Source organism: Prorops nasuta, unplaced genomic scaffold (assembly GCF_024137725.1).
Source record: "Prorops nasuta isolate Cenicafe-Biocafe unplaced genomic scaffold, Cenicafe_Pnas_1.2 PNAS00023, whole genome shotgun sequence".
NCBI classification, from domain to species: domain Eukaryota; kingdom Metazoa; phylum Arthropoda; class Insecta; order Hymenoptera; family Bethylidae; genus Prorops; species Prorops nasuta.
This window is the reverse complement of record NW_027116820.1, coordinates 1,542,424-1,559,188: the sequence shown is the minus strand read 5'-3', so window position 1 is coordinate 1,559,188 and position 16,765 is coordinate 1,542,424. Positions and strand designations below refer to the sequence as shown.

The 16,765-nt window shown below is 44.0% G+C and overlaps 1 protein-coding gene and 1 pseudogene across 1 annotated transcript; one reads left to right on the top strand and one right to left on the bottom strand.

Moving 5' to 3' along the window:
• Nucleotides 1-6,282: 6,282 nt before the first annotated feature.
• Nucleotides 6,283-7,187, bottom strand: LOC136781517 (piggyBac transposable element-derived protein 4-like). The gene is made up of 4 exons (XM_066740404.1): nt 7,072-7,187; nt 6,981-7,035; nt 6,379-6,929; nt 6,283-6,331 (listed from the first exon to the last, which is right to left on the bottom strand). The coding sequence occupies exons 1-4, from the start codon at nt 7,185-7,187 to the stop codon at nt 6,283-6,285; spliced, it is 771 nt and encodes a 256-aa protein (XP_066596501.1).
• A 6,166-nt stretch (nt 7,188-13,353) lies between these two features.
• Nucleotides 13,354-15,171, top strand: LOC136781516 (uncharacterized; annotated as a pseudogene).
• The last annotated feature ends 1,594 nt before the right edge of the window (nt 15,172-16,765 follow it).

Here is a 16,765-nt window from a genome sequence, read left to right as displayed (position 1 = left end):
TCGGTCACGACAGTAAACGAGTACCCTTCCAAGTAACCTCGAAATTTCTTGATTGACCACAATACGGCGAGACATTCTAGTTCGGTAGCAGAATACTTTCGTTCCTGATCGGTCAGGGTTCGACTAGCATACGCTATTACGAATTCTTGATCTTCTTTACTCTGTGTCAGTACGGCACCCAATCCGATCGTGCTCGCGTCAGTTTGAAGAACGAATGGTAGGTCGAAATCGGGACAGGTTAATATCGGAGTAGTCGTTAGGCGTGTTTTGAGCAGTTGAAAAGCTTCTTCTTGTTCCGAGTCCCACACCCACATTTGCTTTTTCTTCAATAATCGATTTAAAGGTTCGGCAAGGGTAGCGAAATTTGGCACGAACCGGCGATACCAGGAAGTCATTCCTAAGAAGCGTCTAATTTGTTTAACGTCCTTTGGCCGGGGATACTGTAAAATAGGCGATATTTTATCGGGATCGGTACGCAAGCCTTCTTCATCAATTCTAAAACCCAAGTATCGAACGTTGGATTTACAGAATTCACTCTTTTCGGGATTAATAAGTAAGCCCGCCTCGACAATCCGCGCAAAGACTCGATTCAGCCATTCCAAGTGTTCATTGAAATCGGCAGTCACGATGATTATATCATCCAAGTAGGCGAAAGCATGCGGTTCCATCTCGGGCCCTATCACTTTGTCTAACAAACGTTGAAAGGTTGCCGGAGCACCGGTCAACCCGAAGGGCATTCTACGAAAATGGAACAGGCCTTTTCCCGGAACGGTAAACGCGGTAATTTCTTTACTATCAGAGGCCATAGGGATCTGAAAATAAGCCTGACTAAGGTCGAGAGCGGTAATATATCGAGCAGAGCGAAGCTTGTCTAAGATGGCATTCATATACGGTAAAGGATACGCGTCTTTCTTGGATACGGCGTTAACCCGTCGAAAATCTAAACAAAATCTATATGTTCCGTTGGCCTTCTTAACCATCACGATAGGAGACGACCAGTCGCTCTGGGATGGTTCGATAATATTTTCGACTAACAAACGGTCGACCTCTTGGTAAATAGACTGCTGTACGATAGGAGTCACGGGATAATAGCGTTGTTTGATTGCTGGGTGACCTCCTACGTCTATCCGGTGTTCGGTTAAATGAGTAAGCCCTGGGGCTTGCCGTAAACGCGGTATATGCTCATCTAAAAACTGTTCTAAGCGAGATTTTTCACTATCGCATAATTCAACTATTCCTTGACATCCCGAGAAGTTTTTCGGTAGATTATCCTCCTCAGTTTCCGCGAGAATACGATAGAAAGGGTAAACGTGATATGGTTCGTCCCTGAAATACCAGCTAGCCTCTGCGCAATTAATAACGATGGCAAATGAAGCAAGAGCGTCTAGTCCGAGCACTAGAGGAACAGCTAGCGACGGAAAGATAACAACATTAATTGGCAGAGTTCGATCCTTGATGGAAATCGCTACAGTTGCTTGTTCTTCCAATAGCTCTAAGTGTCCGTCCGCAGTCATAACTTTGATAGGCTCGGTATTGGAGGTTCGAATTGGTAGTTCAGCGAGAGACAAAATTCCACGTTTTCCTATGAAAGTCCGCGAGGCTCCACTATCGATTAATACCGAGATGGATTGGCCTTGGATGGTGACCGGTAGATAGAACAATGACTTTGGTTGACATCCGATCTTAAAAGTGTCAGAATCTGAGTCCGAAATTATCGAAAATGAGTCAAGCTTGACTGCATCATTGGGCGTAAGTGTAGGTGACGATATAGAGAGAGGTACATGGACTGGCGATCCCGAGGCGCTAGCGGAAGGAGACGTAGCCATGTTTACGACGCCTTTCCTTGGTTTCCCGAGCAGGAGGGGCAGTTGGATCTGATCACGTCTGCATGACCGCAACGATAGCAGAAAAGATTTCGCGGTATCGTGCATGCGGCATATCGGTGTCCCTCTTTTCGACAATTCCAACATATTAATGTGCGGGCGGTGGTTGGCGACGTCCGGGAGTCAGAATCCAAGGATGGTACGAAAGGGTTAGTGTTCATCGCGTGAACGGTAGACACGCCCGGTGAAGCATTGACGGGGACTGTCGTCGGTATTGGTGGAGAGGACTTGGCCGTAGATTTCGAGGTTCGGCCGTTAGAATTGGCGAAAGCAATGAGATCGGTAGGGGGCGATAGGTTCGTGTCATTTTCCCCGGTTTCTTCCCCGGTAGGATTTCCGAGCTCTCCCAACGAAAAGACAGGTTGAGGAGCACGCCGTGTGGGTCTAGGGGTGGGCCGGTAAGCTAAGTCAGGGAACAAGGAGCGCTCCGGGGTCGGAGGTTGCGGGAAGCCGGAATGCCGAAGAAAACTAGCCTCTATTCGCATAGCTCGGAACTCAAGGGCGTCTAAACTCGATACACTTTGAATATCGATCAGGGCCTGATATCGCGGTAACATATTAATATGAGCCCAATTTAATCTCTCCGTCTCCGACCAGGGAGGAATAACGCGATCCATCAGGGCGCGTATACAGGTTAGGTAATCAGCGACGGGCTCGCTGTCGCCCTGGGTCCTCCGCGCAATTTCGACTTGTAGCGAAACTTGGAAGGAACGAGCTCCAAAACGGGATCGGAAGGCTGCCTCGAAATCTCGCCACTGCACCCACTCTCTTTGGTGGCTACGGAACCAATGTAGGGCGATGCCGGTAACTACGAATGGAACGTAGGTCAGAAGTTCGGAATCGCGAAGATTAAAAACGCCACGTGTTTCCGACAACCGCAGCAGAAATGCTTCTACGTCCTCGTTCGCTCGGCCACTGAAAGAAACGTTCATTCGCTTGAGAGTGGCATGTACGTGGGAAAATTGTTGCGCGCCATCACGCGTTCGGTAACGATCCGCGGAAAGGCTATAATGGGTGGGAGGCGGAACTCGGTGGTAGCGTTCGGGACCCGGACGACGGGGCAATTCCCAGTTAACGATATCGCCCTGGGCTCCTCTTCCTGTAGGGTTTAACATCTCCTCCTCTAGTTCCTCCGCGTCTAATGATTGTACGGGTGAGAGATTTCTCGCCTGCGAATCGAGGCCGATATGTCCTAGCCTTCTTAGAATGTCGGCCGTTATCTCTTCGCGAATTTGCGCGATAGTAGTTGGGTTGGGTCGGTCGGTCGACGATTCTCTCACCGGACTGGAGTTCCTGGGTCGCGGTAGGGAGAGGTCCGGTTGGAAACTTTTACGTCTCGCTCCCGATATCGTTTCGTGAACGGTAGGTAGGCTAGAAACCGGGATCGGGGTACCTTTCGGTTCTTGCTGGCTCTCTCGTACAGAAGGGGTTTCGATACTAGCGCTCCGGGTAACATCCTGACCGGTAGCCATATCCCGTAAATATTTAAATAACCGCGAACGTAAAACCGGAATAAGTCCCTTTGTGTCCAATCCATATGTTTCCAATTTCTTTCTCGCGTCATGTTCGTTGAGTTCGAACACCCACCGTAGGTGTTCGGGTATGTCTTTCAAATCTTGGGGCATAGTTTACCAACGAATATCCCCCAAAACGTTCCAACTATCGTAATCGATAATTTATAAGCTATTAGTCGTAAACGCGGACCTATACGGGATCGCGGAAGCTCTATATCGAAAAATCGCGGAAACGCGTGGCCGGAAATCGGGCAAGCGCGGGAGGGTGAACCTGAGCCAATCCCGCTAGAGTATAGTAATTAGAAAATAGGGATTTTCCTAATAGGACAAACAATTTATTACGACAAACATTAATAGAAGGTGTACGGTAACTCAATTACAGATCTACCGTCTGTAGATTACCGACAATCGACGCGTGAGCTTAGTCACGGTTATAAGAAAAGGCTAAACAGTTCTTATAACACTTTTTCAGTTGGGCTTGCTCGTAAGGCTTTAGCCTGCCTTACGCACACGGCACACCTACGCGACGTAAACAAACAAGCGTGACCTACACGCAAAAACTCGTCAGCCTACACACTTAAAATTTATAACGGCTAAATCAGCACAATTAAACCGGGAATAGGTTACTTACTAACTCTCGCTAATAATTACAAAATTTTCGTGATGTAAAACCTATCTACTCAAATTTTCCTTATCATTAAAATATCTACGAAATTTTCCTTATAGCGCAAATATATACCAAATTTTCTTTATCGCGCAACTATAAACAAAATTTTCTTTATCGCGAAAAGATCTATCAAAAATCACGCTAACTCTAAAATATCTGCAAAATCGTCGTTATAGCTGAAACATCTAGAGAAATTTCCTTAAGTTTCTAGCCTCTCGGCCCCACGTTGGGCGCCAAAATTTGTTACGCGGCAAAAATCCCTAGTGGATAAAACTCGCCGCGTAGAGCAAAATGCTGCTTACTCTACGAAAGGTTATTTGGGGAGCGATACGATACAGCCAAAAACCTATACGCGATGATGCCTACGTCTTTCTCCAAATACTCTAAATCAACTCTATGAACGGTATGTTGGGCGCCAGGTCCACATAGACCAGTTTTCTCTATATTACGTTACTCTCGGCATCCTTCATCTGTGCGATATAGCGATCTTTTCCCCAAAATGCTGGGCTAGCTCGGTCCCGATCTGGATAATGGAGAGGGGTCTGGTTAGGAGAGGCTTTCGATAAGGCGGGGACGATAATCCTTAACCAAAGAGGGAAAATACGATTAAAGGACAAGTCATGATTTACCTAGGAAAACTCTGAGGTTTATTCACCAAATAAGCTATTTACAACGATCGATAACACCTCAGATTTAAATCGTAAGAGCTAAAAGTCGAAATTCGTAAATCGATTGGCCCGCCACTTTCTATCACACCTTATGATAAATTCTCAACGGATTACAAGCGTCAGGTAGAGGTACAGGAAGAGGATACAACTCACTTTAGAGAAAAAGGTGGTGAATATTGCCTATGATCACGGCCAATCACCTATACCGACAAACTAACATACGCGAATATTTACTCCAACAGAACTCTAACAATCTCACACGCCTCAACAGCGGAGAACTTATTCTTCAAGAGGGAAGTGAGCTGGAGACGGAATTGATGCCCGGCGACACTCAATCTTGGGCTATCAATCCGTTAAACGATACAAAAACTCGGGCAATTTCGTCCCGGAAAACTCTATAAAGATATCGAAAATTATGCCGAGCCTACAATAGGCAGGCCTCGACGCGCGACACCGCCAACGACAAATAACTAAAACAATAAGGAAGATAATTCGCTTTTCTCCAGTTTACTTCCCGACAATCTACTAAAATAACTCTTCAATGTATCGGTATTGAATTCCGGGCCATGATCCTACGCAAAGCTAAAATTAAAGGCTTTCTATCAACTACGAGAGATGACTCGATATAACACAAATTAAGCATTTACTGGCATGGTCGACCCGAGGGAGGCACTCACCGATCCGCTCAATTCTTCCGGCTTCGATACCTCAAACTCTTCCTCTCGAATACGGCCGCTTTCCTCAGGACAACGGTGGTCCGATAGATTCAACCAGGCTCCTGGAGACAGTCGTCGGTCAGGTTCGGGGGGGGCTCCAGATTCACTTCGGATTCCAACAAGGGCCAAATTTCGACTGCGATAGCGGTACAGTGATCTCGGTACCTCTCGATCATCCCCACCTAGTCATTAATAGGCTCGGATATCGATCGGATCACCGAAGATTCACGAGGATCCGCGGTATCGGGCGATCCTCTTCTCTAGCTCTCTTCTCTTTTCTCGTCGTCAGGCGGAAGTTCCGTCCTGAACGACTCCAAATATTGTGGTTGGCAGTAGCGGGAGCGGTAGTCCTAGGCTGAGGCTGCTTCGTAATCAATTGTCGATAGATGTTCTCCGCGAGGGCGGCTAGGCGATAATTACTCCATCCGGATATGATCCTTCGTTATATTCGGCGTACCTTACGTTAACTCAGGCCTAGTTGGCATAGCACAGCGACCTATAGAGCTTCTCTTCTAGCCCCAATCTGGTTGAGTTGGGATGCGACGACTATCGGGAGTCCGGAAAGCGAGAGGGCGAAGCTGAAGGGTCTTTGGGTGACGATCCTGGTGATGCCGGTGTCCTTCCTTGAGGTGGCAGAGGAATAGGAGAGCGGAGAGGCAAGGCCCCACCCTCCGGTTGACACGCCGTACAAGCGATTACAAATTAAAAGCCGCGCTAGGTGCGAAAAAAAAAACCGAGAAGCGCAACGCGATATATACCCAACTACTACCGTGTCTTATAGCTATAACCCGGGACGATATATATATATCAAATAGAAGTGACCTCTGACCTTTCTTAGTGGTGGGGTTCCTTAGCGATCCTGGAGTCTCCCCCGACCTTGGTGCTGAAAAGCTTAGTCTACCATGCTCATAAAATTTCTTATTTGCCTACTTCCAGCTTAATTTAGAAATAGTCAATTTCGAGGGTGCATTCGAGAGTGAGAGGAGGATTCCATCAATTATGTTTGTGACGCAGCCAAGACGCCTAGATTTGGCCACGTCACAATATTTTGATCTAGAAGCGCACAGTTTGTAGTATTTTATTCCAAATCGGGCTCTCTTTGTTTTGTTATATTGAATGTAAGAAATTCTGCTTCTATATTTCATCAAGGATTCATCCAAGGAAATGTCCCGGTTTGGCGTGAATACTTCTTTGAATCTTTTGTTGATCATGTCCATTATTGGTCTAATTTTACGTAAGGGATCATCAGGCTGCAAAAGCTCATTATCAACAAAGTTTAATTTTCTTGAAATTGCCATGAATCTATTTCGAGACATCACTGTTTTGAAGTACGGCGTTTCAACGCTTTTATCCGTACTGCAATAACTTTGCAGTGTAAGTTTTTGCACCATGGACATCAATATAATGAGGGCAAAATAAACTTCTAATTCCTCTACAGAAACTTCTTTGAAACTTGAATCTTCTTCACCAAATCGATTAGTCTAAGTCACAATATGTTCAAGAATGTCGTTTGTTAAAAACAGGTGGTATACGTTCTGTCTAGTAAAATTCTGGATGTTTTGATTTACACCACCAACAGATGTAAATCTATGAAATTAAAGTTTATCATTTTTTTCCTCCCACTCAAAATCACTCTCACTCTGATTACTATCGCTACTATCAGAAGAAATCACCATAGAACGTCTACGTTTTCTAGATCTAATTAATTCTTCACTGCTGTCGGAAATATAAACATCCATTTTTTTTTATTTTTCTATGTTATTTTACCCTGAAACTATTCGCGATCACCTCTCTGCATTGATTGAGAGCCAAATGCGCATGGGTATAATATACGCTCTGGTGATAAATGCCTAAGTGCAATGTACGCATATATGCGCGCTCTGGTGATAGTGGCCAGGCAAAATGCGCGCATATGTGCGCTTATGATGCAAATGGGTTAAGCAGTGAAGAGAGTATGAGTCTACGTCATTCTGGCTGGTTCGTTGCCATTCAAGAGCGTGAAAATGTTGCTAACACATTCAGCTTTTGCGTTCCCCTGCATATGCTGTTGGGATTCTGGGAAGATTACAAACGTGTCTTTATCAATGCACGCCACGAGCTCGTTCTCATACGAGCGCGTAATGATATAAGTTCAATATTTTCTTTGAATAAGTTTACCGATTCTGGAATTGAACTGCACCGAGTGCAATGGAGAATTCCTCACGAAACTTTAAATGAATTTACCAAACTACAATTTCTACGCATTATCGAGCAGAATAAAAATCTCACCATGGCTTTTCGTTCCTGGGAGCTCTATGAATATCCTCTTTTACCTCAAACACAGCGACATACATGGGCTGTGAAAGCGGCTACACAATTGGAGAAGCCTCGATACGTGATTCTGGCGTTTAGAAGAAATAAGAAGAACGATCAATACTCGAATGTACTTAAATTTAGCGATTGCGATGTACGTAATGTTAAAGTCTATTTTGTAACGAAGTTCCCCGTTACGGATACGAGATACCGAATAAAGAACATGAAAGCTACCGAACAGTAGATATTATTAATCCCTACGTTACCGACTGGTGAGATAGGCTCACGAGTGGATTGTAGCTTACGTCAAGGGTAGATCCCGTTGATAGGCAGAGGCCCGGATGAAAAGACCGGCGCTCTAGGAAACGATGTCCAGGTTGTCCTGAGAAGTAAGGCAGGGCCATGTCAAACAACCGAGGCAACCTAAGATAAGGAGAAGCGGCCTCGAGGAGTCGTAAAAAGAATGACTGTGTCTATAAGTCCCCACGAGGAGGGGAGATAGAACATCGATTCTGGCTTAAACGCTGGTTACGCGCTTCAAGCAGGCTGCGCGAATATCGTGCGCAGACTGCCATAGCAGGCAGTCGGAACGCGACCATGGGACTGGGCTGAGGTGTCCGTGCGTGCTGGTAAGCGCGTGACGCGTCACTCAGACAGCCATGGGCAGCGTTGCCAACATCGCCATTTTGATTATGCTACGCAGTACAGTGATGTCAGTGATGCCAGAAACAAGCTTTTACCAACGAAAATGAAGTTAACCGCTAGCCAGCAGCAGTATAGAAAATTTGAAGAGAAGGGATATATACCCCTTCTCTTCAAATTATCTATACTGCTGCTGGCTAGCGGTTAACTTCATTTTCGTTGGTAAAAGCTTGTTTCTGGCATCACTGACATAACTGTACAGGGTAGCATAATCAAATTGGCGGAGTTGGCAACCCTGGCCATGGGTCCGTTCGCGTACGTGATGCGTGTGCTATAGGCCAGTCTACACGTAATGTACGTCATGACTGGTTACCGGCCAATGCATAGTGGGTTGTGCAGGGGCGTAGTTAGCTCGTTGGAATGCGTCCCGGTGCCCTCCGTAATCCCATAGGCTTGTGCTATGGCTGAACGGGCTGCGAAAATTGCCTCCGTGGTGGTCCGCTCCTAGCAAACTCTATGCTTGGCAATGATACCGCATGTTCCGGCACTCCTCACCACCACCTGAGTGTGGGTAGTGAGGAATAGATGTATGCCCCTCAGCAGATAGATCTGCGAGGCTCGGACTTCCGCAAGGAACCCTCCCCTCTCTTCACGACCTAGCATATTGAGCGAACCTGGCTACCGCTACCGTCCAAGTGCATGGCCACAGGGCCATATTAAATGCATATGAAAGGGAGTAGAAAGACTCACAAGATAACGTAGGGTTGTTGGCCACCCAACTGACCAACTGGCGCCCTGATATCAATGAATAAGGACGGGCGAAGGTAATGGAAGACCCGTAGTGTGAGTGGCCCCTGACACTGACGGGAATAACGTTACAATTTAAATTCTGAATTTTATCCGTACGATCGTCTCGACATTGATTTCACGAAATCTCGCTACTCCGTACTCTATGATATGTATGTAAAGTTTTTCCACTCATATTATGCTGGAGAAAAACTGTCGAAACCAATGCTCGATTACCTAAACTTCTTGCAATACGGTCCGCTATTTGTAATTGATTGTTCACATCAGAACGAGTCAGTTAAAACGGGTACGGTAGATGTTAAGATTGAAATCGAATGTTGGAAGAATATTCCGAGTAATACAACAGCTTATTGTTTAATTATAAATGATAAAATTGTAGACTATAATCCGCTTACGAATATTGTTAGAAGTGTAAGTTAGATATGTAAGGTTAGAAAAAAAATAAAGCACTTTTTTATAAATTATGACGAGAAATCTTTCTTAATAGTGGTAGGATTTCTGTATAAAATAAAATTAAACTGGGTAAGACAGTCATTCGCGAGATCCCATGATTGCATTCATCCCGGTACGGGGAATAGTTTCATTCATTATATGTGTTGGGCGCCAGGTTCGTTATTGGAACCGCAATCGTGGAGATCTCCTTATGCCATTACCCGTTTTATCAGCTAGCCAAGACAGTTAGGTACGGTAGAGGGGCAGGGTAGGGAAAGAGTTTAATTGAATAAATAAATCACACATTTAAGATGAATAACCGGGCAGATTCCGTCATTTATTCTTCTATCTTCCATACTCAATGCTCGTCGACACAATCCTTAACAATTCATTCATCCTGGACACACACACACTGGATCGCAAATCAGAGGAGTAGGAGTCTCGTCGATTTCGATACGCCTGGCGAGTGGCTTCCGGTGTTGGGGAAAAAGACTAGTCACGAAAATTTATTCTACCAAGCCCCGAAGGAGGTTCTCCATTCGGGCCACGATGTTTCGACCATTCGGGGAGGCCCTCGGCACACACTCCCGGATCGCGCTAATGGGGGAGGCCCTTCCAGAGGACGATACTCGGCGAGAAGGCTCGCGACGGGATCCACGCACCCCGAACAGCTCCATTTCGTGGCCCCGCCTAGGTCCGGTTCACCTCCTTCACCCGATCGGATATCGCCCACCTGGGAAAGGGAGATCGACGCATCGGGCCCGCGGATGACGGTACTGACCAACCGACGGTCCTATCAACACCCAATAATAATCGTCAAAGGGGTCTAAGTCCCTCCCTACGGGAGAATCTCCCTTACTTTGCTTTTCGGCCGAGGGTCACCTGGGGAACGGTACCCTACGGAGACCCCGGGTTGAGCGACGAGGGGAGGACACCACCCTCACACCCGCACCCAGGAATCCATGCAGGACACTTCCCCCCTCCTAGGGCAGTCCTCTCGGCTAAACCCATCATGCGAAGAACATCAAAATTCTTATTCTAACCTCAGACCTTCGATGTTTCCTGATGACAGCATACTCGAGTAGAGGCTCGTTATTAGCACTGGTCCTCTGGGAGTTATCTTTTCTTTCTCCCCGATCCATTTCCGAAGACTCCTCTCTCACTTGAAGTCCAGTTTAGACGACCTCCTCTCTCTCAGTCTCCCAGCTCCTCGAACGCTCCATCCTCACCGAAGATCGACGCCAGAAGAAGGACACAATCTCTCTCCTCTTGTTTCCAAATTCAATCCTTCTCTCCTCCCTCCCCGCTCTGCACCTATTTCTCCTTCGGTGAGTATGCCATACTTTGGGGTCTCTTCATCGGCACCGGATTAATTGTCTTTGTCCGAATTGGCTCTATTTATTTATTCGAGCTTCCTATGGCATTTGATTCGCCGCCTGTTATGTGCCAGTAGACTGATGCTTTTAGGATGGTTCATTGCATCTCGCTTCTTCCTACTCTTTCCTCGTCGGAGCTTTCGGTTAGGAGCGGGAAGGATCCCCATTGTTCTTTCTTCTTCCTCCTGGTCCGTAGCAGCCTCCCTCTCTCTCTCTCTCGTTCTTCGCTAACGCCTGTCCTCTTCTCCTCCGATCTACCTCCCACTACCCCTGATCCGCAACCACTCACTCACTCACGCTTATCTCACTCAACCACCCAACTACATCTAATCTCATACAGTACTCAAAAGAGAGCCAGGGGGGAGGGGGGGGGGGAAGGTCCCTGCTAAAAAAAAGTGAATCGGGCAGTTCCCTATTAATGGCCCCCATGTATCCATTTCCTAGACCTTGGGACGGGGACTCTCAAAACAACGTCACAAAATATATAAAGCATTTATTCACTCATTTATTATACAAAACACTTATTATTTAATCTTAAATTCTAAATTATTATATTTCCCACCTAAATATTTCATGATTTAAATATTTTTTGATGTTGCATTTATCAGCTCCGTAAACTGATCCTGCGATTCGAGTAAGGCAACCACCTGAGCAAGGAGATAAAATCAATCCTCTGTTGATAGTTTCGCTATTATCCTCATTCCATATTTAGTCTTTATTTTCAGCATTTCAATTATTTCATATTCTTTATGTTCCTCGAGACTGTTTAATTTAACAAATGTCTTCACAGGGATGAAAGCGAATGCATTAACTCCTGTTAAAAATGCCATTTTATCTAGACCCTGTATTACAGAAAACTATTATTATTATTATTGAAAAAATTAAAACAATATTTGAATAATATTTTCCTACCTTTCTTTGGCAGTTTTTTCAAAATAATCAGTTGAAACTGATAGCGTGTTTCACTTCGCTACACCCTTTGCACTGAATTACCCTGGGTCGATAACTTCACATTAATCTTTCAGTGAAATTTATTCTACCGAATGCAACTTCAGGTTACAATGATCGTTTTTTCCGTCGCAATAATTCAACTGCTCCAGTATTATCGAGTGTAATTTACACTATTTTAACGTCGTGTAGATCAGTATACCCTGAATTTCCTCGATGAACTGCATTTTTGATAGCACCGATGCCAATGCTTTATCGAGTTTCAAATTAAGGTTTTTTTACGACGATTTAAAAATGTCAAGGACGAAAATCGCTATTTTTGATTTCTTAGAAACGTCTAGGGATGATGAGTCATCAACAGAGGATGAAAGAATAATTTATACAATTTTTGACAATAACACTATTAGAAAAAAAAAATAATTATATGGAAATAATAGAAGAATATTCAGACAAAGATGTAACCTATTCCACTACTAATTATTCCTTTTCCCTTCACATTCTCTTAAATTTATTTTATAGTTTCAACGTCATTTTCGTCTAAATCGAGAAACAGCTGATTTCCTTGTTAAATTATATGAGAATTCAAATTCTGTCCGCGACGAAATGTTAAAACGAAAACAGCCATGGAAGATGTCTTAACGTTTTTATGGTAATAAGCATAATTACAAGTAAAGATTTCTTTTAATTGAATAATTAATGTGCGAAACAATGTCCCAAGTTGGCTCCGAACCTGTGGTCAGAAGGGAAGGTCTTATTCTAGAATAAAATATTCAAAGCCAAGGTAATAGGCAAAATGAGTTTTTTATTTAAATAAATAAAAATGTACAAAATTTACAATATATATTTACACAAGAACCGCTAAACTAAAATTATCGACTTCCTCGGGAATTTCTTCTCGTCAAGTTCTAGGGAATTTCGGTAGAAGAAGATTCCCAAGAACCCCAGAGACTAGAATTCCCCAGAAAGGAACGCGGACTTAGAAACTCCCGGACTGGACAATTTTCCCTGGGGTATTCCCCAGTAAAATCCCCAGCCACGGGAGGAAGCGAAGTTGGAGAAGTGGTTTGGGGAAGGGGAAGTCCCCTTACCCCGCAGCCTCCTTCTCCACGAGCTCTAGTGGCTCCGAGCCACTCCAACCCCTAGGGTGAATCTACCCCTCCCCATTACCCGACTCTTGCGAGAGCCCTGGATTCAAGGGTAGGGAACACTGGGTCCGAAAGAGTCCTCGGAGGCAGTGTGGTAGAGGAAGGAGAGGGTTGAATTTCTCCCGGAAAGTCCCCGGAGAAATCTCTCTTAGGAGGGAGGAAAGTGCCGCAGAAGGGAAGCCCCTTCTTGGAAAGCGGTGGGTGGTTGGATGATACTTACCAAGTATTTTACCCGATGAGTTCGCCGGTGTAGGCGCTTTTGGATGGCCGTGGAGGCGCTGCCGAGGAGGCGTCAAAAAAGAAAGGCCGAGAAGGCGACAAAAACTGCTGCTGTTGCTGCTGCTACGCAGGCTGTCGAGCAAGTTTAGGGTGCGATGGGTCTTTATCAAGGACCCATCTAAGTAATTACGCGACACTAATCTTGCCAGCGAGAGAGCTGCTGCGGGCGCTGGCCACCTAGTGGCCAAGCGCGCAAGTAGTGTCGCGTCGCGGCCGCGACGCGCCAGGGCCTGAACACGCGCAAGCGCGCCGCGGAGAGATAAAGACAGATAGAGCGGCTAGACGCTGTCGGTCTAGCCGTCTACTGTCAGCGCAAGAGAGAAAGGGAGATATAGCAGAAATGTGGAATCTACTTCTCAGCATTTTGCTCCTCCCAATCTCGAACAATTAATTTTATTTAAGGTTTGCTGCTAACAAGGAATCAATGCGTGTAGTTGCCGAACTGTTAGGATCAAGCATAAGAACAGTATTTAAGCAAAATCTTAGAGCAACCAAATTTTTAGTAGATTTAGCAAAACATATTATTATATTTCCAAAAAATTTAGAGGAAACAAGTGTTAAATTTCAAAAAGTAAAGACAATTCAAGATTGCTTTAAAATTATGTAATGCTGTAAATAAATTTTATTTTTTATTAATTAGATTTATTTAGTTTTCAATTTTTATTAACAATAAAGAGAGCTGGAATCCCTAATGTAATAGGCTGTATCGATGGAGCTCATATTAACATTCGAATACCTGTACACAAAAGAAAAAGTACATATGTTAATAGACATGATAAAGTTTCCATATTGTTGCAAGCAATTTGTGATTCAGATAAAAAGTTTCTTGACGTGTTCACTGGAATTCCGGGAGAAATCCATGACGCTAGAGCCTACAAGTTATCTGACATCTCCAGTATGCTAAATAAAATTTGTGGTGAGAAATATCACATTTTAGGAGATAACGCATACCCCATTTCCAATTATCTTTTAGTCCCATTCCGAAATTATAGTAATATTTCACCACAGGAGGAACTATACAGGGTGAGGCACTTAAGCCGCCCCAGAATACGAATGCCGAAAGAGGTGTATCTCTTTAACTATAACAGATATTCAATTTTTCCATAGGACATTTTCGAAGCCTCTTGTTATTTGCTTTCAGAAAGGTTCTATGCAAAAATTGAATATCTTTTATAGATGAAGAGATACGCTCCTTTCTGCATCCATATTCTGGGGCGGCTTAAGTGCCTCACCCTGTATAGTAAAAGGCATTCTCAAACGAGAATATAAATTGAAAATGCTTTTGGGATATTAAAAGGTCGATTCCGCCAATTAATGGAACTTGATATGCACAAAGTTGAAACAATTTCAAATTTTATAATAGCAGTGTGCGTTCTACATAATATTTGTATAGACTCTAACGATTTATGGTTTGATGAATACAACGAAATTATTGTTAATGAGAATGATGAGGATCAAGATGAAGACTTAGCAGCCGAAAAAGGTCAATTAAAAAGATATTTAATAATGGAAGAGACATATCAAAAGTATGTAATACATATATAGATTGATTATAAACCTGATAAATTTGTTTTTTTATACATTTTTAGTTTGCATTATGTTTGAATTAGCCTTAGTTACAATCTGTGTTTTTCTCATCTAGGTATTATGCACAATAAAATTGTAAATAATTTTGCTAAACAAGCGGCTCCATAAAATTAGAACCTCTAGTTTTTCTTCTTAACTTCACTATTGATACATTCGTGACACTTTAGCTGTGTGCTTCACCTGCTGAAATGTGGAAACTAAGTGTTAGAATGTAAATATTGTGACGTGGCCAATTCTAAGCGTATTGGTGTCGTCACAAAACATAATTATAAAGAACTATCGCACACTCTCGGATATAACATCCCGAGTTAATGCCGTCAATCACATTAATATTCGGTGATTGTGATATTTTGGCCCTCGGTCACTTACAATTTTATGAGCATGTTAGAGTAAGATTTTGCAGCTCAAGGTCAAAGGAAGCTCCAGAATCACCTTGGAATTCCACCACAAATAAAGATTAGAAATCTCATTTACTCATTCATTTCCGTTTTATGTCGATGACGACATATGTTATTTTATTTTATATTGGACTGCGCTTTGTAGCTTCATTTTTGTAAATTGTTTGCTCTGTAAATAAAACTCTCTGTACGGCATGTCGATCTGAGTGGGGGCCTTGCCTCTCCTCATTCTCCTCCATCACCAACCCAGGGGAAGACTACGTCATCGGGAAAAATCATCGGAGGGAATACCGCATTTTCGTCTTCTTACTACCGACCAACGAGGGATTTCAACCCGTAAAAGGACAACACCTAGACTTGAGAAGATCTTCCGAGGCCGGGATGCAGGACGAGCTACATTGGAGCAATAATAGAACTATCGGGGAGTCCTCCAAATTCGAGGAATAATTACATCAGAATGGGCTATCGTCACTTGCTCATATTCTCCTACGGTTTTTATCCATTACTGGTTCACGAACGGCGACTGCCTATATCTCATGCTACCGCTATGACTGCCGACAATATTTAGAGTCGTTCAGGACGAGACTTCCGCCTGGCGACAGAAGGAAGTGAAAATGAGCTATCGACCAGGATCGCATAATGTCGTGGATCCTCGTAGTTATTCGGAAGTATCGATATCCGAACCTTTTAATCAGTAGGTGGGGATGATCGAAAATTATCGGAAGTACTGTCTTGTTAGCGACACTCGTATTCTAACTCTTAGAAGAGAGACACTTCTAGTCTACCGCTTACGAGAGTAACACTCGTAACCTACCTCTGAGAAGAGTCACTCGTATTTTAGTCCTTACGAGAGGAAAGACTCATATTCTAGCTCTTGGAGCATTAAGAGTCGAAACCTAGTGCTGATGGGAGTCTGACGTGAACTCTGGAGCATCCTGGACCGAACACACTACCGTTCTTCTGAGGCTTTTTGACGACCAACTGACTGTTGTTTCCCTGCCGCTTCCGGTATCCGAGAGGAAGAATTAGACTACCGAATAGACGAGAGTTTGCGGATTGGTGAGTGCCTCATTCAAGTCGACCATGCCAGAGCTACACTAATTTCCTTGTACATAGTATTTTATCTTATTCCGCTACATAAATCCTCGAGATTTTGCTTTCTTATGATCACGGCCGAGTACTATACGGTGATATGTTGAATTAAGTTAATATATAGAATTTTGGGAGTTAACTGGGGAAAATTAGTCACATTTTCTTGCAGTTAAGTATCGTTTGGCGTTGTCGCGCATCGAGGCCTGCCTCTTGTAGGCTCGATATAATTTTCGTATCGTTTGTAGAGTTTTCCGAGATGAAATAGCCCGTGTTTTCGTGAGTTGATGAGCCAAGATTGAGTGTCGCAAGACATCAACTC